The sequence below is a fragment of the Thamnophis sirtalis genome, unplaced genomic scaffold, assembly GCF_051295495.1.
Source record: "Thamnophis sirtalis isolate CommonGarterSnake01/CBP01778 unplaced genomic scaffold, rThaSir2_p1.2 scaffold_4, whole genome shotgun sequence".
Lineage (NCBI taxonomy): Eukaryota > Metazoa > Chordata > Lepidosauria > Squamata > Natricidae > Thamnophis > Thamnophis sirtalis.
In genome coordinates, this window is record NW_028261384.1 from 120,376,173 (window position 1) to 120,403,900 (window position 27,728).

Below are 27,728 nucleotides of genomic sequence, written 5' to 3' on the forward strand. Positions count from 1 at the left end.
GAGTTTCTGCCTCCCTTTTAGGGGAAATATTCTACCCTTTTAATATTGCCTAAAATGTCTCATTTTTCTAGGAGAGTGGTGGGTTCTAATTTCCTACAAGATATTACTGTGCCTTGTTTGCAAGGAAGCTTTCAGGACAGAAATGAGCTGAAGAGTCTTAAATGTTTCACAAATCAACAGTGAATTGGAGTAAGCAAAACAATACCAGTGTGGCATCTGCCTCAAATCTTTTTTTAGGGAGGATTTCACCTACTGGTAATAGAATTGACACTGGTATCTAGTAAACCTTGTCAAGTTTCGCATTAATGAGTTCTAACATCGGAGACAAAGAGCAAAAGAATCAAATGTTTCAAAGAAGTTTCATCTGAGTTCTAATGAAGGCAGGATACGAGGTACAAATATGCTTCATATAAGGCTGCCTGGATTTATAATAATCTCCATTAAGAAAAATCCTAAGTAATATTGTGACATCTATTATGTTTAAACACCTATATGTCATTTGGATAAAATTCTATCCAATCTTCTATCCACTCTTATTTACCATAGAAAGCAGCCTTTAGAGTCATGGAAACTGGTAACCAGATGTGCTGGAATATACTTAAGTTTCTCTGAGCTGTAATTGGACACTTTCAAATGAGATCTGATTGGACAGCTTTATCATCTTTCGGAAGACGTCCAGACGTTTTTACAGGTTGGCAGCAGGGGGCGGGGCGCAGTGGGAGTAGACTGTTCTCGTTCAGAGTTTCCACTCTGGTCCGCCTCCAGACTATATTAAGTTCCTGGCACAGCACCTTTCAGTTGTTGTCGGCTTGGTGGTTTAGTTGCTAAGATGTCTGGTCGTGGTAAAGGAGGGAAAGGCTTAGGGAAGGGAGGTGCCAAGAGGCACCGTAAGGTCCTTCGCGACAACATCCAGGGCATCACGAAGCCTGCCATTCGCCGCTTGGCTCGTCGTGGCGGAGTGAAGCGGATCTCCGGGCTCATCTATGAAGAGACCCGAGGCGTCTTAAAGGTCTTTTTGGAGAACGTTATCCGGGATGCCGTTACCTACACCGAGCATGCCAAGAGGAAGACGGTGACTGCTATGGACGTCGTTTATGCTTTGAAACGCCAGGGTCGCACCTTGTACGGTTTTGGTGGTTAAAAAGCTGCATTTCCACCGCTGACAAAGCAATCCAAAGGCCCTTTTCAGGGCCACCCACTCAGTCATTTTAAAGAGCTGTTTTCATTTTGGGACGCGGGGGGGGGGGGGGGGCTAACGTAACTACTGTAAACTCATCGCGATCGACAGTGTTAGTAAATAATTAACTGCGCAAATGAAGCTGCTTTATTACGTTTTTAATTTTTTAAGGTTTGTGAAAAAAAGGCTTGTTAAGGTTTTATCATTTTTTTAAAGTATATTTTCAAGGCTTATCGCATGTATCTGCGGAAAGACTAGTTATTAGGGGAGACACTGGTGAAATGAGGCTTTCGGCATTTTCCACGTTCATCGGGAGACAAAAGAAAAGGGGAAAACGGATGTAGATTAATTACGCGCCACAAAGAATCAGTACTGCAGCGCGGCAAATTCAAACCTCGTTAATTGAACCGTAAGATTTATGTGAGAAATTTGCCACAAGATGGCAACAGAGGACAAGGAATGCCAATTCCAACCCTCCGCCCCGCCCTCCAAAAGCTCCCCATGAAAAGATCTGTACAATAATGTGAAAAAAACTACAACAATATACATAGCTACTGTTCAAAGGCCTGGCAGTGGTGAAACTGGTGACTAGATACATTTCCATCCTTCTAAAATTAGCTAGATTGTTAGTGGCAATATGCTGACTCCCTAAAACTACTTAGAGCTTCAAAACATTATGAAGTGGTATAGTGCATTACAGTCCTCTCTCAGCTGTTTACAGAGTCAGTATATTGCCCCCAACAATCTGGGTCCTCATTTTACCCACCTCAGAAGGATGGAAAGTTGAGTCAACCTTGAGCCAGTGAGATTTTAAGTGCCGAACTGCAGCTAGCAGTAAGTTGAAGTAGCTTACAGTATAATATATAATATCTCCAGGGAATAGTTATGGCTTGGAATAACAAGGAATCAAGTAAAAATACTCATATCCTCAATTGCTATCAGTGATTTAGTTTTCCATTTGCTTAAGATGTTCTGCATTTAAAGCTAACCAAAACTCTGTAGTTACTATAGAGCGGATATATTTACATCTGAATGAATTTGGGAAATATAGTGGATTACAAATAAACTGGGGAAAATCAGAAGTGAGGCTATATAACCATAGTAAAGAAGTGGAGATATTGAGAGGGAAATATAAATTAAAAATAGGAGATAGTATTAAATGTTTAAATATTCAAGTTAAATAAAATAAATTATGAAAAAGAAAGATATAAAAGATAAAACAGATAAATATGAGAAAGTAAAATTAACTTAGTTTGGAAGAATTGCAATGATAAAAATGAAACTTTTACAAAAAATTAATTTTTTGTTTTGGATGAGCCAAATTAAATTCTCGGATCAAGAATTATGCAAATACAGAGGCTGCTGGAAGTGTATTGTAATGGAGATAAGAAAACAAGTATAAGTAACGCATTATGGTATGAACCATTATGGGTGGGCTAGGTCTTCCAAATATTAGAAATTATTGGGTTGCTAATTAATTAAAGGTGGTGCCAGATATTATAGTAGTAACTAGAGATTTAATATGGAAGAATATAGTTGAAAGAGTTAAGGGAAATAGGTAATCCTATAGAAACATATTGGTTTAAAAATAATATTTAAAAAATGTTAGGAGGATACAAAATCCCTTTTTAAAAAATTTGATGGAATATGAAAAAATAGAGATACCGGCTAATGCCAGGAATCTCTCCTTTAACACTGGTGGTGGAAATGGAAACTTCCCTAAGACTGAATTGAAAGAATGTTTTAGTAAACTAAAAGAAAATCAGATATACATATAATTGGGAAGACTGGAAAAACAAGATAAAGAATATAACACAACTAATTTTTTTTAGCAGATATTAAAATAAATTGGTTGAATTTAATACAATTAGAAAAATGGATAAAATTAAAAAAAAGATTCAAGAAGAAAGACAGTTAACGAAATTTGAAATGATTATAAAAGAATGTGAGATGAACGAAGAATATATAGGGAAAGGAAGAATAGGGAAAATGTATAGAATTATACTGAATTAGAAGAGCAGGCAAAAGGTTTAAAATTAATTTGTAAATCAGATTTGGGAGAAATAACTGATAATGATTGGAAAAGTTTGGAATAAAATAGTATATAAGAATATGTCAGTTAGAGTGTGGGAAGTTATCATCCAGCCCTCTCCCAGAAAAATGAAATATCCTAGGAAATATTGAAAAGGCAGAATATTTCTCTGGATGTGAAAAGAAAGAAACATGTTTTAAAAGACAGAATAGCCTGTAGCTTCCTGCCCATCCCCACCTTGTTAATGGGCCATTAAGAAGGCCAAGCTAGTCCAATTTACATAATAAAGACTTCTCCACTTCAGCTACAGGAAAGCATGATAATATTGGCCCCAACTGACCACATGGCATCTGAGAACTCAAACAAACCTGGATTCAAAACACAGCCTAGAGCAGTGTTTCTCAACCTTGGCAACTTGAAGATGTCTGGACTTCAACTCCCAGAATTCCCCAGCCAGCGAATGCATTCACTGGCTGGGGAATTCTGGGAGTTGAAGTCCAGACATCTTCAAGTTGCCAAGGTTGAGAAACACTGGCCTAGAGAGTAGCCCCTGCATGACCCCATGGGAGTCTCACAACCAATCAGAATACATTTCTTACACAAGAACAGGAAACAGAGAGGTGGGATTGAACAGGTTATAAAAAGCCTAGCAAGCCCCTTCCTCAGCCCTTCTCTTCTTCTCCACCAACATTGAAGCATGTGATCGCCTTTTCTGTTCAGGACTCAAGCCATGTGGCCCTGTCCAACAATAAACAATCTTTCCAAGCAGCCTCCATGTCTCCAGTATCTTTTTCCCCACTTGGAGCCGAACCCAGAAGGACATTTCTTTCATCAAGAGTTAAGGAAAATGGATGGTCTCCTTATTCTCTCAAAATTAGCTCCTGAGGGGTAGTAGGGTTCTTCACACAAGCTGTTTACAGTATAGCTTACTTATCCCACCAAAGTACTAAGATACCATGTTGATTCAAAGGTTGCATCCTAACAACATCTAGAGTAAAGATAAGATCCTTTGATTCAGAAACATTTCAACTAAAAAAGGCAGTAGCAGGTAGGAAGGTCCTTTGTCCCGAAAATGAGTTCCATTGCTGAAACTGACCTGCTTCTAGCTATCCATCACTTTTCCACATGAACATTATTTGTAAGTGGTGCCTGTTGTTGTTATCTCTTAAATAATAATGCAGATGATTTAAACTTATATGTTTAGAAAAGGTTTTGGAAATGAAGGAAATGGCTATCAATTTATCTAGCGTCACCCACTGTTGGCTTTGAAACAACAAAAAATGGAGACAAGCTCTAGCCAAAGTGTTTTTAATATTAACATGAATGCCCTGCAAATAGGCAAAATAATACAGGTAGTTTTCAACTGTAGGAAGTTAGCCGTCTATCCATCTCACCACATGACACCTGGGAAGATTACATCACCCAGCAAGGCTCAACCAAGCCTCAGACACAGACAGCCTACAAAATTAACTAAGACCCCCGCCCCCTGGGAGTCTGCCAGCCAATGGAATACATTTCTTCTACAGGAACAGGAAACTCTAAGGGAGGGCCCAAGAGAGTGTATAAATATATCCCTTTCTCCACTCCATGTGTGTGGGGGGGGTTGTTGCCTAGGTCCGTGATGGCTCCACAGGTGGCACATGGAGCCATTTGCTAGGGCACACAAGGCGTTGCCCTGTCAGCTCCAGCGCACATGCACACATTGGCCATCTGACTTTGGCTTTCTTTTAAGGCTGTTTTTTGCCCTCTGGAGGCTTCCTGGAAGCCTCCTGAAGCATGAAAAACCGGCCCTACGGGCAAACTGGAAGTTCAAGAACAGACTTCCGGTTTGCTCATAGGGCTATTTTTCGCCCTCTGGAGCGATCCCTGAAGGCACCATAGGGCAAAAAACGGCCTTATGGGCAACCAGGAAATTTGGGAACAGTGACTTCCGATTTGGCCATAGGGCTATTTTTTGCCCTCCGGAGCATTAAGGGAAGCCTCCAAAGGGCCACCAGGGGGGGTGGGGGAGGCTGTTTTCGCCCTCCCCAGGCTTCTAGAAAGTGCGCCAAAAGTGGGAGGAATGCTGTTTGTGCATGCATGTGCACGGGTGTGTGGGTATGTTACACACACATGTGCGCTGGAGTCACGCATAGCATTGTTGGAAGAAATGTCCTTCTGGGTTCAGCTCCAAGTGGGGAAAAAGACACTGGAAACATGGAGGCTGTTTGGAAAGATGGTTTAATGGCAGACAGGACTACATGGCTTGAGCCCTGAACAGAAAAGGTGATCTCATGCTTCAATGTTGGATGAAGAAGAAGAAAGAGAAGGAAGGGCTGAAAGTTCCTGGCTTTATACTTTCTGTTTCCTGCTCCTGTGTAAGAAGATGTATTCTGATTGGTTGTCAGACTCCCATGGGGCCATGCAGGGACAACTCTCTAGGCTTTGTTTTGAGTCCAAGTTTGAGTTTCCAGATGCCATGTGGTGAGTGGGTTAAAGGGCTAATACTATCCCGAATGATGAATGAATGTTGTGCTCTATTTTTAATATTATGTATTGTCTTATGTTTTTTTTGTCTTTGTACCCCCCTCCCCGTGCTTTGTAAGCCGCCCTGAGTCCCCTCAGGGAAAAGGGCGGCCTATAAATTATAATAAACACTCTAAACACTCTATCATGCCTTAATCCCATCACTCTGGATCTGAAGCACTCTTTATTATGTAGATGCTTGAGCATCTTAATGGCCCATTAAGCAAAGGAGGGTTATTAAGAGTGAGTCTGTTTCCTGCCTAAAAACATGTTTCTCCATTTCTGACCCAGGGAAATGTAATATTCTGCCTTTTCAGTATTTCCCAGGATATTTCAATTTTCTAGCAGAGGGGTGGGTTTTAACTTCCTAAAGCATTATGGGTGTGGGAACACCCACGCACAACCCCCCCTGTGCTCCCCCCTCTTTTGGCATGCAATCCAAAAAGGTTTAGCTATCACTGGCCTAGGTCCTCAAACGATGTGGTCCTGTCCACCATTAAACCATCTTTCCAAGCAGTCTCCATGTCTCCAGTGTCTTTCTCCCCACTTGGAACTAAACACAAATGGACATTTCTTCCAACACAACTTATAACCATTTGTTTAGTGACCGTTTGCAGTATAGCACTGAAAAAAAGTGACATCGTTTTTCACACAATTGCGATGCTTGGCAATTAGCATGTATTTATGGTGGTTGCAGTGTCCTCGGGTCATGCGATCACCTTTTTGTGATTATCAAACGAGCAAACTCAATGGGGAAGCCAGATTCACTAAACAACTCTGTTCCTAATTTAACTGTGGTGATTCATTTAACAATCATGGTGAGAAGATTGCAAAAAGGGGCAAACTCATTTAATAACTTCCTTGGTTAGCAAGAAAAAAAATAGGCTCAATTGTGGTGAGTTGAGAACTACCTGTATGGTATAACCCAGTGTTTTTCAACCTTGGCAACTTGAAGATGTCCGGACTTCAACTCCCAGAATTCCCCAGCCAGCATTCGCTGGCTGGGGAATTCTGGGAGTTGAAGTCCGGACATCTTCAAGTTGCCAAGGTTGAAAAACACTGGTATAACCAATGCAGGAGAATATTTGTAGCTCAGGGTTGAAATGGGGGTTCTCATTTCACTCTGAGATTGCTGATGTTTCATTATCCAAACTAGGTAACATTTTTTACAGACGTTTCACACTAGTAATACTATTATTAAATTTGCCGACGATGCAATAGTGGTCCAACTCATCTCCAGGGGGGATGAGTCTGCCTATCGAGATGCGTTGGACCAGTTGCTTTCGTGGTGTGGAGACAATAACTTGGTCCTTAACAGCAATAAGACCAAGGAGCCAATAGTGGACTATAGAAGCAATAGATCAGGCATCCAGCCCTTGCTTATCAGTGGAGACCGAGTGGAGCAAGTAGCCAGTTTTAAGTTTCTTGGTGTTATCATAAAAGAGGGTCTGACCTGGGGCACACACATTGCGGCACTGTTGTAGCATAAGTGTAGGCATGCATAGGTATGCTGGAACACTATGCGGATCAGCAGTATGTAGGGCAGAGGTTACAATCTGCTGACTGAGTGTTAAGTGGGGTCAGAAGTTTGCATGCTAGTAAAAGATTTGTTTGCTGACTATGGGCATTCTCTAGGTTCAGAGGTCTGTGTGGCAGTAAATGAGTTACCATATACCATAGACTTGTACAACCATGATTGGTCCACATAGACCTTGCAACTCCACCCTTTCTTTGTGTATGCTCAATAAAAGAGTCATCCAGACTATGCTCTGGGTCGTCTCATCCCGAAGGGAACTCGTGTCCATGTCTTCCTTCATCATTGGCCTCATGGGCGACCCGCAGAGAAATCGCACGGCACTGGTCAAAAGAGCCCAGCAGACAATATACTACCTGAGACTCCTCACGAAACAACAACTGAATGAAAAACTGCTGGTGACCTTCTACCGCTGCATCATAGAGTATTTTAACTTACTGCACCTGTGTATGGTTTGCCACAGTGGCAGTTAGGACAGCGCTCCAGAGGATTAATGTCATTGCCCAGAGAATCATTGGTTGCCCTCTCCCCTTCTTGGAAGAGCTTTATAGCTCCCGCTGCCTTAAGAAAGTTCAAAACATTCTTAAAGATCCATCTCATCCTGTGCACCCCTTTTTTTTGAACTATTACCATCTGGCAGACGGTACAGGATAATAAAAATATGGACAAATAGGCTGAAAAACAGCTTCTATCCCAGCACAGTAACTATATTGAAGTCCAGTGCAATATTAATGCAATATCGGGTTTTCAATTTCAATTATATCGCAGGTGAAGGATGTATGTTTGTGTTTTTATGATATTTTGTAGTGGCCCAGCAGGGGCCATTGGAGCTGCCGACAGACTCCGATAGCGAGGGACCCTATGAGTCGGCTCTGGATGATGTGGAAGACCTTGGGAAGGGTACAGACTCAGAGCAGGGACCAGAGAGACTGGTTGGCCACCAGGAGGCGCCTGAGGCATGGAGAAGTGGTGAAAGCCAAAGGGAGTTTGTTCCTGAGGTCAGGCCCTGGAGCAGTAGTGAAGACCTCAGGCCCTGGCGCTGTGGGGAGGAGCAAAGGGAGTTGGTCCCGGACACCAGGCATAGACAGGCAGATAAGCGCCGGCAGCAATTACGGAGACATAGAAGATAATCAGGCCCAGATGGTTGTGATTAGGCTCCTCCCAAGAGAGTATATAAGAAGAGACTTTGGGAGGAAACTTTTTGCAGGACACAACCGTTTTACTAAAGCTGGAGAAGCTCTTGTGTGTATTTCTTATCTGTGGGAGTCTGGGTTGCTGCCAAAGTCTTGTCAGTGAGTAATTACTGTGAATAAATTGGCTAACAGTAACCTTGTGTCGGCGTGACTCACCATAGGTAGAGGGGTCAGAACAGTGTTTTATAGTTATAATGTACACTGAAGATGGCATTTAATTTCATTGTATGATGTGCAATGACAATAAGTTAAACTAATTATCCAAACTCGGTAACATCATCAGTGACTAGTCATTTTCATGGACTGTGAAGTTGATGAACATGTGAATACATATACATACACAAACCATGAGGGTAAAGAGGGTTGGGAAACCAAAGACAAAGTCAAGCGCAGAACCTCAAAGAGAAATCAGACTGAAAGAAACAGCATCATCTGAACTGGGATCAATTGCTATTAGAATTTGTGCAGGTCAATGCATTGATCATTTATATCAGCACTGAAAAGGATATAGCTCCCTTTCTACATGGATCCACTTTTTCCATGTTTCTTATGGTGACATGGGCTTAAATCATATCTTTTAAAGGTTAGAAATATGATTTGGTGCCCCCTTTTTAATGGTAAAAATGAGCATTTGGCATTCACTCAACTGGAATCCTGCGATATTTCAATGGATTTATAGTAGGATGATGTGATCTAAGAGCAACTAATAACTGCACAAATAAAGGAAAGAAGAAAAGTTAAAGAATGAACGCCTTTGGTTCAATTATTTAGAAATATTTCATGACTGAAAATATCTACAGACCCCTCACATCTTGGACATAAATTGTTTCAACTTCTACCCTCAAAATGATGCACATCAGAACAACTAGACACAAGGACAGTTCCCCCCACCCGAATGCCATCACTTTTCTAAACAACTAATTCCCACAACACTGTTTACTAAGTCTGCATTACTATTACTAATAATCTTCTCATCCTTCCTAGTACCTATCTCTTTCCACTTATGACTATAACCATGTTGCTTGTTTCTTTAAAATTTATATGGTTTTATTTGTTTCCTAGTATAATTTGATTGCTTATTAGTAACCTATAACTATCCCTAAGTGTTGTATCTTATGATTCTTGACTAATATATTCTATTTTATTTTTTCTTTATGTACACTGAGAGCATATGCACCAAAGACAAATTCCTTGTGTGTCCAATCACACTTGACCAATAAAGAATTCTATTCTATTCATTCTTCATACTTTTTTTGGATTTTAGAATTGCATTTTGATTACAATGTCCAGTTTGGGACCGCAATATGAAACAGTCTGGAAAAAAGGCACCAGGAATGATTAGGAGAAAAGGAAGTAGATCCTTTAAGGAGAGAACGATTGGATGGGGTTTATATACCATTTAAAAAGGACAATAATGAAGAAGGATCAGATACAACATTTCCAAGCAACAAGAGACACACAGGTAAAGTTGTCAGAAGTTGTTCTGCAAAATGTCAGAGAGTAGAAGAAGAAGAATGATTCCTTCTCTGAGCAGGAGGTAGGTAGGTTTAATTCATGGCTTAAATGATGCCTTATTATCTTAATATTCTGTTATTATTCAATGTTTAGTGATTAGATATTATACTGCTGCTACTATACCACATTTCTGAAAAATGAGATACTTTGAATAAAATACATAGATGGGGTGTTTGTTAAGCACTATGATATCACCATTTTATGCCATTGGAATTTTATAGGAACCCATAGACATTTATCTGGGTCCGTCCACAATATATCCTTCATGCCATTATTTATTCCACCAAATGTTGGGTTTAAAGTTAAGATCTTTAAAACTAAACGATAGTAGGGAGAATGAGAACTGTAGGAAAGGAGATATTTGGAAAGCTTGAATCTTTGGAAGCTGCCACGAGCCACTCCTTGTTAGAAATACCACCCTTGCAATGCTCATGGCGCCTGACAGACAACTCAAATTCCGCGGCCGGCCTGAGGACCCGGACATGAAGAGTGACCAACACTGTCAAAGAAAGAAAGCAACCAGGCGTTTTTCTTGAAAGAATAAAAGTAAAAGTCTCAAATTGGAAGAGTTTTGCCAGGAAAGAACCGTCCCGCCGACTCCAGAGTTAATGAATGAATGTGTTACTTGGGTTAATTCAAGGGGCTTTTGTGGCAAAACGCCCGTTCGGGGACAGAGCCTTTTCTCCCCGGGCCGCCCCGGAGTCCCCCAAGAGCGGCCTGGCCCCCTTGCCCAGCCCCGCACTCCGAAGAGAAGGTTTTAATTTACACGAAAACGCCAAACATTTCCAAATCGAAGACGCGCCAAGCTGAAAGGCGCTCCGCTTCTGCCCGGTTTTCTCCCGCCCGCCGCCTCTGCCCCGCCGGGCGCCGCCACCGAACGAAAGGCCGGCTCCCCCTGCCCCGTTCCCACCGGGACCGGCCGCACCCCGAGTCCCGGGCGCGAATTTGGGGGCGCTTTTGTGGCACCCAAGAAACACAAAGTTGCGGCGGCCGCAGCCGCGTCTGCCTGGCGGAGAGCGGCGCCCGCGAACGCACCAATCAGGGCGCAGCTCCGCCCCTATAAATAGCAGGCAGCTCCTTTGCTTCACTTCAGACTTTACTTTTCGCCTCCCAGAGACCCTGTGCCAGACTGACAGCCACCCGCCACTGCCGCCCCGAGAGCGCCTGCCTGACAGCCAAGGAAAGGAAGGGAAGCCCACACAAGGAGGAGACCATGTCCGAGACGGCCCCCGAAGCCCCCGCGGCCGCTGCCCCCGCAGCCAAGGCGCCGGCCAAGAAAGCCAAGAAGCCCGCCGCCGCCAAGCCGCGCAAAGCGGCCGGGCCCAGCGTTACCGAGCTGCTCACCAAGGCGGTGGCCGCCTCCAAGGAGCGCAACGGCGTGTCCCTGGCGGCGCTCAAGAAGGCCCTGGCGGCGGCCGGCTACGACGTCGAGAAGAACAACAGCCGCATCAAGCTGGGCCTCAAGAGCCTGGTGGGCAAAGGCACCCTGGTCCAGACCAAGGGCACGGGCGCCTCGGGATCCTTCAAGCTCAACAAGAAGCAGCAGCACGAAAGCAAAGACAAGGTGCTCAAGAAGAAGCCCGCCATCAAGACCAAGAAGCCTGCGGCTAAGAAGCCTGCCGGCGCCGCCAAGAAGCCCAAGAAACCCGCACCCAAGAAGAGCCCCAAGAAGGCCGTCAAGAAATCCGCCGCGGGAGCCAAGAAGGCGGCCAAGAGCCCCAAGAAGGCCAAGCCCGCCAAGCCCAAAAGGGCCGTTAAAAGTCCCGCCAAAACCAAGGCGGTGAAGGCAAAGGCGAAGGCCGCCAAGCCCAAGACTCCCAAGGCGAAAGTGGCCAAGCCCAAGAAGGCAGCTGCTAAGAAGAAGTGAAGCGGCTTCCGTGACTTCCGATCCCAAAGGCTCTTTTAAGAGCCACCCACTTTTTCCTTGAAAAGAGCTGACCTCATTTGAGTCCAAGCACTAGTATCGTGCTTAAGTCAACCCCCTTTTTAATAGGGAACACTTCGGCACGTCTTGAAGTGCCTCCTTGAAATCCTTCCACAACGACCTCTGGGAAGGTCGTAGCGCCTTCCAAAGTCTCGAGTGTCTTCTGGGCTGCGACTTTTTTAAACATTGAAGCGAAAGTGAGTGACCGGGGAATCTTTCCTGTGGCTCTTTATGTCTTGCGATCAACAGTAGCAACTGACTTCCCTAAACGTAGGTGGGAACCCTTGTGCCTCAAATGTTGGACAGGGAATGCGCAAATAAAATACTTGGGTGAATTTTACGTAGCTCCGTATTCGCCCGCAAAAGCAGAGCGAGAGCGCTGCCCTTCGTTCTTGCCGCGACTACTATTGCCCGGATATTCCTCCCCAATTTATGCGCAATCTTTTTAAATATATACCCTCACGACAGTGGAGGACGGTGGAGAGAATGTCCAGAGAACGACTAGAATGAATGCAGATGTGCAGAACTATTTGCAATCTTTGCAATTCTTTAAAATTGCCGATTGGTTGAGAAAGCTATGATTCATTAAAAAAAAAATAACCCGGGCTCCATAAGGATTGGGTGGTGACTTCATTTCTAACCAATCAGGCCTAACGTAGGCACTGCGCATTTTGATGATCTAATTGCAATGTTGTCCCCCCCACCCTCAAATGTTTTATTACGATGTAACGAAAGGATACGACAGTAATCGGTGTTGCTGATATGGTGTAACCCAATTTTCGGGATAGATCATGAGACAATGTTATCCATGCATGAATCTATTTGAGGCATCCTTAAGTCTAAGGAAGAAAAAAATGCATAGTTAACATTACCAAAAAACATAAAATAAAAATGGATTATTATTTTTTACTAAGAACCATCATTATTATTATTTTTTACTAAGGACCATTATTTTTGACCATCACACCGAAATAAAATGTTGGAACCGAGTACCAAAAGTGAAAAGAAATACAATACAAATGAAAATACAAATACAATACAGCCAATAAATATTTCTTCCAGCATGCTTTTAAAGTCTTCCTTGGTAAACGGCTTTGTTACAATTCACAATCCACAATTCCCAATTTCCTCAAGTGCGTTCAGTCTGAAAAGCGTTTTTGTAACTTACTTTCAAAAAAGGTTGTACACCAGCTTGTATATAAAGTTACAATGTTTTGTGAGCATCAATAGAAAAGTTGCTACTTTGTAACACATTTCTTTATAAACGAAGAACCTGATTGTTCACATTCCAGTTCCTGGTTGATTTATTGATGGAAAAGCCCGCCTCTTGGGGTTCGTATACTTAAGGAGGAGGGGCCGAAAGTGATGTACGCCCCTCTTCAAGTTTTCCCTCAGGTCGGGTGAAGTGCTATATAAACGCTGCTCTTGCATTCGACTACCACATTTCTCTACGTTTCGTTTGGAGAGCGCTACTGATCGCTTTTATCATGTCTGGTCGTGGAAAAGGCGGAAAGGGTCTTGGAAAAGGCGGCGCCAAGAGGCATCGGAAAGTGCTCCGCGATAACATCCAAGGCATCACCAAGCCTGCTATACGCCGTCTGGCTCGCCGTGGTGGTGTGAAGCGTATTTCGGGCTTGATTTACGAAGAGACTCGCGGTGTGCTGAAGGTCTTTTTAGAGAATGTTATTCGGGATGCTGTGACCTACACCGAGCACGCGAAGCGAAAGACTGTAACTGCTATGGATGTTGTGTATGCTTTGAAACGCCAAGGACGCACTCTGTACGGTTTTGGTGGATAAGTGTATACATTTCATCTTTACTGATCTAAAAAGGCCCTTATCAGGGCCACCCACGCATTCATAAAAAGAGCTGTGTTCGCTTATGGATACAACTGTGAATGTTGAATGGATTTGATTTGTTGGATGTAAATTGTAAAGTACTGGAAGGAACATATTAATACACGATGGCAAAAAAGTGTTAATCGGGAAACGAAGTATCTTTAAAAAATTAACCCGTTTCCAGGAAACTAATAAAGGTTTATCTAGACCCAACTCTGAAAAGAAATGCAAATGGCTCCATCCATGGGATGGCTGCTTGGGAGGATGGTTTATTGTTGGACAGGGCCACATGGCTTGAGCCCTGTACAGAAAAGGTGATCACATGTTTCAATGTTGATGGAGAAGAAGAGAAGACTGAGGAAGGGGCTTGCTAGGCTTTTTATACACTGTTCAATCCCACCTCTCTGTTTCCTGTTCCTGTGTAAGAAATGTATTCTGACTGGTTGTCAGACTCCCATGGTGCCATGCAGGGGGCTACTCTCTAGGCTGTGATGAGTTCTCAGATGCCTTGTGGTCAGTTGAATAATATCCCTTCCCCCTACAGCTGCAGTGAGGAGAAGTCTTTATTATGTAAAGTGGGCTGGCCTGGCCATCTTAATGGCCCATTAGCTGGGGGTGGGCAAGAAGCTACAGATAACTATTCTGTCTTTTAAAACATGTTTCTTTTCACATCCAGAGAAATATTCTGCCTTTTCAATATTTCCTAGGATATTTCATTTTTCTGGGAGAGGGCTGGATAATAACTTCCCACATTACCATCCAAAAGCAAAACACAAATGGGAAGGAGAGTTTATATGCATTATACCATATACTCAATCTCTGGAGCTCAGCAGAACGAGGCTTTCTTAGAATTTGAATTGGACAGCACCAGATAATCCCAGAATTTTAGACAAAAAAGGCTACATTTTTTAGCCTTCCATCCTTCTGCGGTGGGTAAAATGAGGATCCAGATTGTTGGGGACAATGTGCTGACTCTGTAAACTTTTTAGAGAGGGCTGTAAAGCACTGTGAAGCGGTATATAAGAATAAGTGCTATTGCTATTTCTAGATTGGGAAATTAAAAAATATCTCAGAAGAACGCAACATTCATCCTGCCAAGAATTTTTTTTTCATAAGTACAGGTAGTCCTCAACTTGCAACCATTAATTTAGTGACCATTTGAAGCTAAAATGGCACTAAAAAAGTGACCAGTTTTCACATTTATGACCATTGCAGAATCCATGGTCACATGATCAAAAATTGGTTGCCTGGCAACTGTCTCATCTTTATAATGGTTGCAATGTCCCAGGGTCATTGGATCATCTTTTCCAACCTTCTGACAAGTAAAATCAATGGGGAAGCCAAAATCACTTAACAACCATGTTACTAAGTTAACAGCTGCAATGATTCACTTAGCAACCATGGCAAGAAAGGTCTTAAAATGGGGCACAACTCACCTGACAACTGGGTTGCTTAGCAACAGAGAGTTTGGGCTCAATTGTAGTCAGTCAAAGACTATCTGTAACACAAGGTGGTGAATATGCATAATACTCCTTCCTCCTCCTACTTTCCAACAAACAACAACCCTGTGAGGTGGATTGGGTTGAGAGGGAGTGAATGGCCTAAAGTCTCCCAGCTGTTTACATGTGTAAGGTGGGACTAGAAGTCATTCTCCTCGTTTCTAGACCAGTATCTTAACCATTACTCCAAACTATATCCATGATTTAAGTATATCTTCCCCTTTGTATTAAACAAATTTTACTTCTATATTAGGATAGATGTCAAACAAATTTCTCAAAGCAGTAAGCCTGGGTTTCTTAAGGAATTGTTGTTAGTTGCAAAGTTGTGTCCAACCCATCGCAACCCCATGGACAAGGTTCCTCCATGCCTTCTTGTCCTCTACCAACCTCTGGAGTCCATTTAAGCTCAGGCCTACTGCTTCAGCGACTCCATCCAGCCACCTCATTCTCTGTCGTCTGCTTTTTCTTTTGCTCTCCATCTTTCCCAGCATGAGGCTCTTCTCCAGTGAGTCCTTCCTTCTCATCAGGTAGCCAAAGTATTTGAGCTTCATCTTCAGGATCTGGCCTTCTAAAGAAAAGTCAGGGTTGCTCTCAGATCTCTAGGACTGACCGGTTTGACCACCTTGCAGTCCAAGGGACTCGCAGGTGTCATCTACAGCACCATAGTTCAAAGGCCTCAATTCTTTGGCGCTCAGCCTTTCTTATGATCGAGCTTTCACAGCCATACATTGCAACTGGGAAAATCATAACCTTGACTATATGCACTTTTGTTGGCAGGGTGATGTCTCTGCTTTTTAGTATGCTGTCATAGCTTTCCTCTCCAAGAGCAACCGTCTTAGCTGCAGTCTCCATCTGTGGTTATCTTGGAGCCCAGGAAAATAAAATCTACCTCCATTTCTTCCCCATCTATTTGCCAGGAATTGAGAGGGCCGGATGCCATGATCTTAGTTTTCTGAATGTTGAACTTCAAGCCAACTTTTGCACTCTCCTTCAACTGCATCAAGAGGCTCTTTAGTTTCTCTTCACCTTCTGCCATTAGAATGGTATCATCTTAAGGAATGGGTGAAGAATTATGAACCCAAGAAACAGTGGATTAATACAGAAATAGAGAACCCAGGGATCTTTAAATTAAAACCTTCTCAGTCCCTTGCTTTGGGTGTAGAACAGAGGTGTTTGCTGGATATGATCCAAAGAGTCCCAATATCAGTCACAACAGTTTAATTGAAGCTTTGTCTGTTTTTTATATGTATTGCTATCTTGATTTGTTTTCCACATCCAGTAGAGTGTCCTTTTATTGAATGCATGAAAGTTGAAGTCCAAAATATCGAAGGAAAGCAAATAGCCCACCTTTAAATCTATACTGGGTGAATCCTGGAAGATTTTTAAAAGGAAAAAGAATCCATTCAATATTCCAAAAATGGATGTTACACTTGTGGGGTGAAAGTTGCAAGAGAGTATTACCAATAATACTATGTTTCATGTTCTCTTCCCATCATGTCTGCACAGAAAATGAGGGGAATGAAGGAGAAAGCCTCTACTAAATTGCACAAAAGGCAACTTAGTTGCACTAATGAAGTAATAGATGCAAGGCAACATTTGCCTTCTTTGCTTTTTTCACTTTTGCCTTTACATTGTGTGTACACAAGGGAGCTGGAAAATAAATACCTTTCTGAAGCAATCAGCAAAAATATTTCAATAAATATTTTAAAACGTTATTCCCAGTAGATTGAGAAAAAAACAGTTATCCCTTTATTCGGTTTTAAATTTTATAATAATACATGCTGAATAGGTAAATTATGAGAGGTTTGACACGTTGTTTATAGCTAAATTAGATGCCGCACATAATTTATTTCTTTTTTTAAAAAAAAATGGGCGCCAAAATCGTCCATAGCTTTGAATACTATTTACTGTATTCTGATTGGACAGTTTAATTCCGTTTTGATCATTCATTGGACAGAGGAACAATAAGGCTCGTTCATTTAAAAAAAAACCAAAACCTTCCCCCGCTGTTTTCACTCTGGTCGGTCTCTACGCAATATAAACTGAGAGATTCGTCCGGTAACAGCATTTCATTTCCTGCAAGCGAGGTGATCGGTATTTGAAGAGAAACATGTCTGGACGTGGGAAAGGCGGCAAAGGACTCGGAAAAGGGGGCGCTAAGAGGCATCGGAAGGTGCTTCGCGATAACATCCAAGGCATTACCAAGCCTGCTATTCGCCGTTTAGCTCGCCGTGGGGGAGTAAAGCGTATTTCTGGCTTGATCTATGAAGAAACTCGAGGCGTGCTGAAGGTTTTTCTGGAAAACGTTATTCGTGACGCCGTGACCTACACCGAGCATGCAAAACGAAAGACCGTGACTGCGATGGATGTCGTTTATGCCTTGAAACGCCAAGGTCGTACTCTGTACGGCTTCGGAGGCTAAAAAGTTGAATTAAACGAATACAAAACCCAAAGGTCCTTTTCAGGACCGCCAAATCTTTCAGAAAATCGGCTGAGTTGCTTGCTGATTTGGTAACCAGAATTTTGGTATAAACATTCATATCTTGTGTTCATGTCTGTTCATGAGGCTCAAATTCAGCTTGTTAGCAAATTTCAGGAACAATTCCTGCAGTTTTTTAATCCAATATTTTCTGAAATAGATTGCTATTGTCTTTTCAACAGGGTTGTGAGAAATCCACACCCCAGGAAGTCTGGTTTTTGAGGCAGAGCTCATGATTTCTAGCTTTCAACCCCTGTATCAAATTAGGCTTCCCTTAATATTGCTAAGGTGAAAACAAAAGCATTTTGTAGCATTTTAAATTATAAGAACAAATAGTATGGAATATAAATTGCAGCCCTAATGCAGTGGCTCTAATTTGGAAGATGTTTCAATACTGTACCGTCTCTTAAAACTGAACAGTAACAATGCAAAGGATTTCTTTGCTTTTTGTTAATTTATGTGGAGTTTGTAGTTTGCCTTCACTGGGTGACTGATGAAAAGGGGAGGTGAGAGAAATAATCCTGGTCTTTTAAAATACGTGTTGGTGGACTAAGATTACAAATGGATTCCAGTTGTGTTCCAGAACCAAGTAAGGAATCATTCTCTTCCTTTGAGAATTGCAGTATAGGCCTGAATCTTTGTTATGGCTTTTACTATCCCATTTTGATGAGTTTGGGAGAATATTAAAGCTTGTTTAAGCTTCCCTTAACTGGTGTAGGACTCATGCTTCATTCACCTTGTCTGGCAGGACAAGGTACCAGACACAAGTTCTCTCCAGAGCAGGCCTGCCATCAGTTCACACATGCTGGGCAGGCCATGTTGCAAGGATGCCAGACTATCACATCCCCAAAGAGCTCCTCTATGATGAGCTGTCTCAAGGAAAGCGATTGCAGGGGGGGGATGGACTGCAAAGCCAGAGCTGCAATTGTGCAACAATGGTGCCCACACATCTGCCCAACATGTGGCAGAATATTTCATGTCCATATAGGCCTTACCAGCCACTTGTGGATACATTGTGGACAGCCCACAACCTGTTAGACATCAAGGTCCTCTTCGAACACGATGGACGAACATAATCAGATTCACCTCTAGTAAAAGTATATCCCAGATAGGACTCTGCCCCCCCCTGTCCCCCGCTTCATGGCCATAAAGTATTATGTTTTTTATCTGGTTGCTTTGGACAATTTTTGTAGCAAAGATTTAATAGTTAATTCTTTTAGTGAATTGTTTAAACTCTCACTACAATATTCTCTTGGTTTCTAAAGAGCCATTCTGGTAATATTTAAATCTACTATATAAATTGCTAATCTTTCTTCCACATAGCAGAAAAGGCAAAAGTCTGTTCCCCAATCTCCATCACCAAATCTACCAGAATTGGAAGTGAAATTGAAATCCAATATATCTGGAAGGAACTAGACTAGGGAAATTGTGCATGTGCTTATACATGAAATATTCTGTCTTTATCTTTGTCTCTATTTCCAATTTGGGGCAAAATTAGCCATGGAGTTATTCAGGAGGCATCTTTTGCTGACATTTGCTGAGTATGAAGAGGGGAATATTACTAAATAGTTTCCCAGTTTATGATTAGGAAATCAGTTACAATTAGGAAATCACACAAGTGATTTGGAGACACTGTTGCAATTAATAAACATCTAGTATGAGCCATTTCCCATATTTTTGAATGCAATCCATAAGGAGGAAATAAATGTTATGTTCTAAGAAAATGACAGTCTTAGCAGAAAGAAATCTGAATAAACCTTTGTATAATATACTGAGTTACTATGCTTAAGATTTCACAATAGAAAGCAGAGAATATAGAATAATAGGGTTGGAAGGGACTTTGGATCGCTTTTTAGTCCAACTCTCTGCTTTGAGCAGGAAACCTTTCCAGACAAATGGCTGTCCAATCTCTTCTTTAAAAACTGTAGGTGTTGAAGCATCCACAATTTCTGAAAGCAAGCCATTCCTCTGATTAATTGTTCTCACTGCAGGAAATTTCTCCTGCAGTGAGAAATTTATTCTATCTAGGCTTTCATAATTTCCCATCTGTTCTGGATACAGTATTCCAAATATGGTCTTACCAAAGCATTGCTAATACTCAGTTCCTTCCTATTCATAAATTACTGGGTGGAATAAATTCTAATAGCTGCATTTTCATTTTTTGTAAAATCCTGGAAAGATTACAATATTTATTATTTCCGATACATATTGCATGGATGGAGAAATCATTTATTGTTTAGTACTGTTTTCAATTTTATATTGATTGTTTCCTGATTGCTTATTTGTACCCTATTACTATCATTAAGTATTGCACCTTATGATTCTTGACGAATGCATCTTGTCTTTTTGTGTACACTGGGAGCATCTGCATCAAAGACAATTGCTTGTGTGTCCAATCACAATTGGCCCGAAGAATTCTATTCTATTCTATTCTGTTCTAAAAACGAAGGCGATGGGGAGAAAGCACACCTCGAGTCAATTAAAATAGCAAAATCGCGATTGGCTGCGGTAGAAGGAAAAGAGACCAATCAGGGTTATGCAGTTATTGTCCAATCACGTCAAAGCCTGGGAAATTCAAACAGAATTAATGACTTCATTGCCAGTCTCAGCCAATAGGAAGACGGGATACTGTCTATAAATACCCACCAGTTCGGCCGCCAAATTCATTCACCTCGACTTTTAGAGAGCGAAGTTGCCTTGTTTGGAAGATGGCCAGAACCAAGCAGACGGCGCGGAAGTCCACCGGTGGTAAAGCACCAAGGAAGCAGCTTGCTACTAAAGCAGCTCGGAAAAGCGCACCCGCCACCGGAGGCGTGAAAAAACCTCACCGCTACCGTCCTGGTACTGTGGCTCTCCGAGAGATCCGGCGCTACCAAAAGTCCACCGAGCTGTTGATCCGCAAGCTCCCTTTCCAGCGTTTGGTGCGTGAGATTGCCCAGGACTTCAAGACCGACCTGCGTTTCCAGAGCTCGGCTGTGATGGCCCTTCAGGAGGCCAGCGAGGCTTACTTGGTGGGGCTGTTTGAAGATACTAATCTCTGCGCCATCCACGCCAAGCGAGTCACCATCATGCCCAAAGACATCCAGTTGGCTCGCCGTATCCGCGGCGAGAGAGCTTAAAAAAATCCTCCACTGAGACCTTCGTTATACCCCAAAGGCTCTTTTAAGAGCCACCTACACTTTCACTGTAAAAGAGCCTGGTCGTTATACTGCCTCCACTGTTCCTTTCTACCTAATATGAGTTTTATGCTCCTGGCATCCATTTGAAGGTGGCAAAATCCCTGCAGCTTCCCTGTTTTATTAGTCTTGTCGGGAGCACCGAAACACTTTCGGTTAACCCGAGAGAGAATTTGTCGATAAAATAAACCATTACTCATATGGAGGGAGGGGGCGCTTTCATGTCCCAGCTTCAAGCTGCTGGGTCGGCTGCAGCGTGACACGGGAAATGGCAGGCACCGACCCGAGGGTTGAATGTGGGCGTGTGTGCCCAGCTTCCTAACCATATGAGCCACCGCGCTCCCATGTTCGGCGGTTTGCCTCTTTCCTAAGGGGCTGAAAAGTTAAACCATGTCATAGGGGCCCTGTCCGTCTCTAACCTCGTCTTTAGAAATTCACTACCCTTCTAGCTCCCATCCCCTCGACGACCCAACGGGACAAAGACTGAAAAGGGATATAAATGTGTGTACAGGGGAGGTAAACGGTAACGGTGTTTGGAAGGGACCTTGGAGATCATCTAGTCGAACCCTCTGCTCAACTATGCTAGGGATTCGAACCGCCGACCTTTCTGATCAACAAGGTCAGAAAGGTTCAGCGTGTGTCATTTTCCAGTGTCTTAAATGAGGTCAGCTCTTTTAAAGGAAAAAGTGGGTGGCTCTTAAAAGAGCCTTTGGGAACGGAAGTCACTGAAGCTTCTTCACTTCTTCTTGGCTGCCGCCTTCTTAGGCTTGGCTACCTTCGCCTTGGGAGTCTTGGGTTTAGCCGCTTTCGTCTTGGTTTTGGCGGGGCTTTTAACGGCCCTTTTGGGCTTGGCGGGCTTGGCCTTCTTGGGGCTCTTGGCTGCCTTCTTGGCTCCCGCGGCGGATTTCTTGACGGCCTTCTTGGGGCTCTTCTTGGGTGCGGGTTTCTTGGGCTTCTTGGCGGCGCCGGCAGGCTTCTTAGCCGCAGGCTTCTTGGTCTTGATGGCGGGCTTCTTCTTGAGCACCTTGTCTTTGCTCTCGTGCTGCTGCTTCTTGTTGAGCTTGAAGGATCCCGAGGCGCCCGTGCCCTTGGTCTGGACCAGGGTGCCTTTGCCCACCAGGCTCTTGAGGCCCAGCTTGATGCGGCTGTTGTTCTTCTCGACGTCGTAGCCGGCCGCCGCCAGGGCCTTCTTGAGCGCCGCCAGGGACACGCCGTTGCGCTCCTTGGAGGCGGCCACCGCCTTGGTGAGCAGCTCGGTAACGCTGGGCCCGGCCGCTTTGCGCGGCTTGGCGGCGGCGGGCTTCTTGGCTTTCTTGGCCGGCGCCTTGGCTGCGGGGGCAGCGGCCGCGGGGGCTTCGGGGGCCGTCTCGGACATGGTCTCCTCCTTGTGTGGGCTTCCCTTCCTTTCCTTGGCTGTCAGGCAGGCGCTCTCGGGGCGGCAGTGGCGGGTGGCTGTCAGTCTGGCACAGGGTCTCTGGGAGGCGAAAAGTAAAGTCTGAAGTGAAGCAAAGGAGCTGCCTGCTATTTATAGGGGCGGAGCTGCGCCCTGATTGGTGCGTTCGCGGGCGCCGCTCTCCGCCAGGCAGACGCGGCTGCGGCCGCCGCAACTTTGTGTTTCTTGGGTGCCACAAAAGCGCCCCCAAATTCGCGCGTGGGGCTCGGGGTGCGGCCGGTCCTGGTGGGAACGGGGCAGGGGGAGCCGGCCTTTCGGTCGGTGGCGGCGCCCGGCGGGGCAGAGGCGGCGGGCGGGAGAAAACCGGGCAGAAGCGGAGCGCCTTTCAGCTTGGCGCCTCTTCGATTTGGAAATGTTTGGCGTTTTCGTGTAAATTAAAACCTTCTCTTCGGAGTGCGGGGCTGGGCAAGGGGGCCAGGCCGCTCTTGGGGGACTCCGGGGCGGCCCGGGGAGAAAAGGCTCTGTCCCCGAACGGGCGTTTTGCCACAAAAGCCCCTTGAATTAACCCAAATAACACATTCATTCATTAACTCTGGAGTCGGAGGGACGGTTTTTTCCTGGCAAAACTCTTCCAATTTGGGACTTTTACTTTTATTCTTTCAAGAAAAACGCCTGGTTGCTTTCTTTCTTTGACAGTGTTGGTCACTCTTCATGTCCGGTTCCTCAGGCCGGCCCCGGAATTTGAGTTGTCTTTCAGGCGCCATGAGAATTGCAAGGGTGGTATTTCTAACAAGGAGTGGCTCGTGGCAGCTTCCAAAGATTCAAGCTTTCCAAATATCTCCTTTCCTACAGTTCTCATTCTCCCTACTATCGTTTAGTTTTAAAGATCCTAACTTTAAACCCAACATTTGGTGGAATAAATAATGACATGAAGGATATATTGTGGACGGACCCGGATAAATGTCTATGGGTTCCTATAAAATTCCAATGGCATAAAATGGTGATATCATAGTGCTTGCCAAACACGCCATCTATGTGTTCCATTGAAAGTACTTAACCATCACTTTTCAGAAATGATAATATAGTAGCTGATATCCAATCTCTAATGCTAGAAGCTAATAATAGTAGTAGAAATACAGTTGCACTTGGAGTGATGGTACTTCTCTGTAACTCTTCCAACTTACACAGGACTTTTATTTTTTCATGAAGTTATATCTAGCAATCAAGCACAATTGCTAGATTTGTAACCACTGATAGTACTTTAAAAACAATTTCTCTGTTTCTTGTCAACACAAAAGTATGTTACTTCGATTTGATTTAATTGACAAATAGGAAGTGTTTCACTAATGTGTATTTTAAAATCTCTCTTTCGTATAGTGGTTCTGATTTCATTTTATATTTCTCCTGGAAAATGAAACTTAATGGCTTATATTACAAACATTCATGATAGGGTTAGGGAAGTTGCAAGTTAATGAAAATTTTGTCTGTCAGAGTCTTTGGAATGAATATCCATCACCTCCCATAATTACATTAAGAACATAAGCAGTGGCCTGTTGGGTCTGATCCCTGGCCCATCCAGTCCTGCAATGGCCACCTAACACAGATAGACTTTGAGTTTCAACAGTTCATTTAGTGACCATTCAAAGTTACATCACTGAAAAAAATGACAATTTTTCACACACGCAGAGGTGGGTTGCTGCCGGTTCAGCCCCAATTGGCTGAGCTGGTAGTAGCAGTGGCGGGAGGCTCCACCCACCCACCCAGACGCTTCTGTACATGCAGAGAAGTGTTGTGAGCGTGCGCAGGAGTACGCCAAAACAGTTGCAATGTACTCAGGTCATGTGATCACCTTTGTGACCTTCTGATGAACAATTGTAGTCATTCACTTAACAACTGTGGCAAGAAAGGTCATAAAATGGGGCAAAACTCACTTAACAAATGTCTCATTTAGCCACAGAAATTTTGGGTTCGTTTTCAGTTTCTCTTTGTGACATCCACAAATGTTCTGTTTCTTTATAACTCACCCCACCCCCGTACTGAGAGCAACTCAGAATGAAAGGATCAAAAGGACTTTACTATCATTCCTGAAATACACGCAACACCTATGGAGTGACTTCATACCTTAACTTTCAGACGTGTTTATTTATATGGTTGACAGGAAGGGAAACAGTTGAGGGTGCCAGGAGGGGCTGATTTATCTTTTCCTTGCCCAGTATGGAACCCAGATGCAGAAGAGAGATTCGTTCGTTGACATTTTAGGAGTTTCCTTCTTGGTGCAAAATATGTATGTATCCTACAAGCTTGACTTGAACTCCATCAGCATTGGCCAGTATGGTCAAAGACAATGAATTACTGTATTCAGTTTTGGTTGCCAAGATGTAGAAAAGATGTGGAGACTCTAGAAAGAGGGCAGAGAAGAGCAAGAAAGAGGATTAGGGGACTGAACACTAAAACATATGAAGAACGGTTGCAGGAACTGGTTATTTCTAGTTTAATGAAAAGAAGGACTAAGGGAGACATGATAGCAGTGTTCCAATATCTCAGGGGTTGCCACAAAGAAGAGGGAATCAAATTATTCTCCAAAGCACCTGAAGGCAAGACAAGAAGCAATGGGTGAAAACTAATCAAGGAGAGAAGCAACCTAGAACTAGGAAGAAATTTCCTGACAGAACAATTAATCAGTGGAACAGCTTGCCTCCAGAAGTTGTGAATGGCCCAACACTGGAAGTCTTTAAGAAGATGTTGGATAGCCATTTGTCTGGAACAGTTGGACTAGAAGACCTCCAAGGTCCCTTCCAACTCTGCTATTGTATTGTGTTGTGTTGTGTTGTGTTGTGTTGTGTTGTATTGTATTGTATTGTATTGTGGGAATTGTAGTTCAATCCATTTAGATGGCCCTAAGATGCTTATCTGACAAATTATATTTAGAGTTGAGTGCAGTTGAGTTGAGTACAGTATTGTATTGTATTAAAATTTAATTTAATTTATTATTAGAGGTAAGAGCCTGAGGGGTGACAACACTGAGAACAAGGAATTGCATCATTTTAGGTTCTAGAACTACATTCTGGTACATTCATATGTGCTCTTTAATGAAAGCCAGAAACATTTTCTGGCAGCAGATAAAAGCCCACCTAGAAAAGGGTCTCCTGTCTCTCTGATTTACTTACTTCTAAAGTAATGAAAAATTAGTATAGTTTAACTTTTTTTTACTCCTTAGTTTTTTAACTTTGTAACATGTGCTTCTTCTTCTTTGCCGTCTTATTCTACTCATATAAGGTATATAAATTCTCAAGAAGTCAAGAAAAGCAGAGTACAAGCTGAGGTCATCCCCAGAAACATACGTATTTGGATAGGGAACCACCTAGAATTTTTCAGTAAAGTAATGCTGCTGTGGGCATTCATTTGGTGGTGACAATTCAAAGTTACAATGGATCCCCCCAAAAGTACTTACTACCTAGTTCCAAAGTTCCAATAGCCACCATTTCTCCAGTCCAGAGGTGAAATGCTCTGAAGTCTGCTATCTGGTTTCTTCACATGCACATGGGCTGTTTGCCCAAACCAGTAGTAAAAAAATGCTACCGATTCAGAAGAACCAGTAGCTCCAACGATCAGCTGTGCAACAATCAGCTGTGCCGCACACAGCTGATTTGTCACACAGCTGATCGTCGGAGCTACCGGTTCTCCCGAATCGTTAGCATTTTTTTTTTTATTACCAGTTCGGGCGAATCGTTTCAAACTCGTAGCATTTCACCTCTGCTCCAGGGGTGCTTGACAACCAACACGCATTTAAGACTGTTGGCATGATCCTGCCATGTATGACTGTGGCAGTTGTTTTATAACTGTGGCATTCACTGAATGACTGCTGGGTTCTCTTAATGACTGCAGGGTTTGCTCACAACCCAGGAAAGGGTTCCTGCCAGTTCTAACCTCTTCTATAGAAGAGGTTCCACAAATCTATGGTGCCGTTCAGAACCGGTTCCAGCTCCCTCCCCCCACCCGTCCGCATATCATCAAGATGAAGAGCGAGAGGAGGAATTCTGGGAGTTGAAGTCCTATACAACTATAACAATCGGGCTCTATCACAGTCATAAGTTGAGGACTACCTGCATTAGTTAATGAATGTTTCATATATTTTGTATTATATTATCTTGTTACTTATCTTGAACATTGAACGATCTCCCCGTGGAGATTCGTACCCTCACCACCCTCCAGACCTTCCGCACAGCCCTCAGAATCTGGCTATCCCATCAGGCCTGGGGCTAAAGATTGTAACCCGCCCGAATGGTATGAATGTTGTGTTTTAATCATGTATTGTCTTATATAAAAAAGTCTGTTTTCCCCCTTTCCTTTGGATTGTGAGCCGCCCTGAGTCCCCCCAGGGAAAAGGGCGGCATATAAATAAACCTTCTAATCTAATCTAATCTAATCTAGAGTAAAAGACATAAATCAAGAAGGAAGCATTCATGCTATGTGACCAAAGTACAGGCAGTCCTCAATTTACAACAGTTTGCTAAGCGACTGTTCAAAGTTACAACAGCACTGAAAAAAGTGACTTTTTCCCAGTTACAACCTTTCCAGCATCCTTATGATCATGTGATCAAGATTCAAATGCTTGGTAATTGGTTCATATTTATAACCTTTGCTGGGCCCCAGGGTCATGAGGTCCCTTTTTAAGTTCTTCTGACAAGCAAAGTCAGTGGGGAAGCCAGATTCACTTAACAACTGGGTTACTAACTTATCAAATGCAGCAATTCACTTAACAACTGAGTCAATAAAGGTCGTAAAATGGGGCAAAATTCACTTAACAAATGTCTCAACCACAGAATTCTCGGGCTCAAGTCAAGGACTCAAGTCAAGGACTACCTGTAGCTGGGGAAAAATTGCATATCAGCCTCAATTTATCAGGCAATTTACCATTGCCAAGACTCAGAATAAGGAGGAAATAAAAAGGAGAAAAAATATAAAGAAGTAAGGCAAATGTTTTAGACTTGCTGGGTGTTTTGTGGATTAGGGCAGCAGTCACCAACTGCTGATCCATGAGAAAATTTTGGTGAAGGCTGGAGGGAAGTTCCGCTGGTGGCAAAGAGACGGAGGGCCTCGTTCCAGTGAGACTGCTTCATGGCCTGGAACTGGCTGATCATCTCTGCCCACTGAGCCTCCGGTGCCAGTACCTGGCCTTGCACTCCTGCAGGTCTTCCCTCTGCTCGTAATCCTCAGTGAGGTGCTTCTGCTAAGCCTCCTTCTCGGTCAGATCCAATTTGAACTGAGCCAGCTGTTGTGCCAACTCTTTCTCATGGTGGCTGCTTAGCTCCAACAACTGCTTCCTGTCGGGGCCCTAAGGAGCCCGTGTAGGCAGGCAAGGAGTGTTGAGTAGAGACTGGCAAGATGCCCCTCAACATGAGTGACATCAAGTTGGCCACACCCACCCCATCACATGACCATCTTGTCACACCCACCCAGCCG

General features: G+C 43.4%; 6 protein-coding genes across 6 annotated transcripts; 5 read left to right on the forward strand and 1 right to left on the reverse strand.

Annotated features, from left to right (window-relative positions):
• Window positions 1-820: 820 nt before the first annotated feature.
• On the forward strand, window positions 821-1,216 carry LOC106542980 (histone H4). The gene has a single exon (XM_014058863.2). It carries the CDS (start codon window positions 830-832, stop codon window positions 1,139-1,141), a length of 312 nt encoding a protein of 103 aa, XP_013914338.1. The 5' UTR covers window positions 821-829; the 3' UTR covers window positions 1,142-1,216.
• A 9,859-nt stretch (window positions 1,217-11,075) lies between these two features.
• LOC148046333 (histone H1.2-like) lies at window positions 11,076-12,781 on the forward strand. The gene has a single exon (XM_087711987.1). The coding sequence runs from the start codon at window positions 11,170-11,172 to the stop codon at window positions 11,821-11,823; it is 654 nt and encodes a 217-aa protein (XP_087568113.1). The 5' UTR covers window positions 11,076-11,169; the 3' UTR covers window positions 11,824-12,781.
• A 552-nt stretch (window positions 12,782-13,333) lies between these two features.
• LOC106542977 (histone H4) lies at window positions 13,334-13,878 on the forward strand. The gene has a single exon (XM_014058858.2). It carries the CDS (start codon window positions 13,368-13,370, stop codon window positions 13,677-13,679), a length of 312 nt encoding a protein of 103 aa, XP_013914333.1. The 5' UTR covers window positions 13,334-13,367; the 3' UTR covers window positions 13,680-13,878.
• A 3,449-nt stretch (window positions 13,879-17,327) lies between these two features.
• LOC106542978 (histone H4) lies at window positions 17,328-18,238 on the forward strand. Its single transcript, XM_014058859.2, has one exon. It carries the CDS (start codon window positions 17,328-17,330, stop codon window positions 17,637-17,639), a length of 312 nt encoding a protein of 103 aa, XP_013914334.1. The 3' UTR covers window positions 17,640-18,238.
• A 2,120-nt stretch (window positions 18,239-20,358) lies between these two features.
• On the forward strand, window positions 20,359-20,815 carry LOC106542979 (histone H3). The gene has a single exon (XM_014058862.2). It carries the CDS (start codon window positions 20,405-20,407, stop codon window positions 20,813-20,815), a length of 411 nt encoding a protein of 136 aa, XP_013914337.1. The 5' UTR covers window positions 20,359-20,404.
• A 793-nt stretch (window positions 20,816-21,608) lies between these two features.
• LOC106542976 (histone H1.2-like) lies at window positions 21,609-22,341 on the reverse strand. Its single transcript, XM_014058857.2, has one exon. It carries the CDS (start codon window positions 22,245-22,247, stop codon window positions 21,609-21,611), a length of 639 nt encoding a protein of 212 aa, XP_013914332.1. The 5' UTR covers window positions 22,248-22,341.
• Between the last annotated feature and the right edge of the window lie 5,387 nt (window positions 22,342-27,728).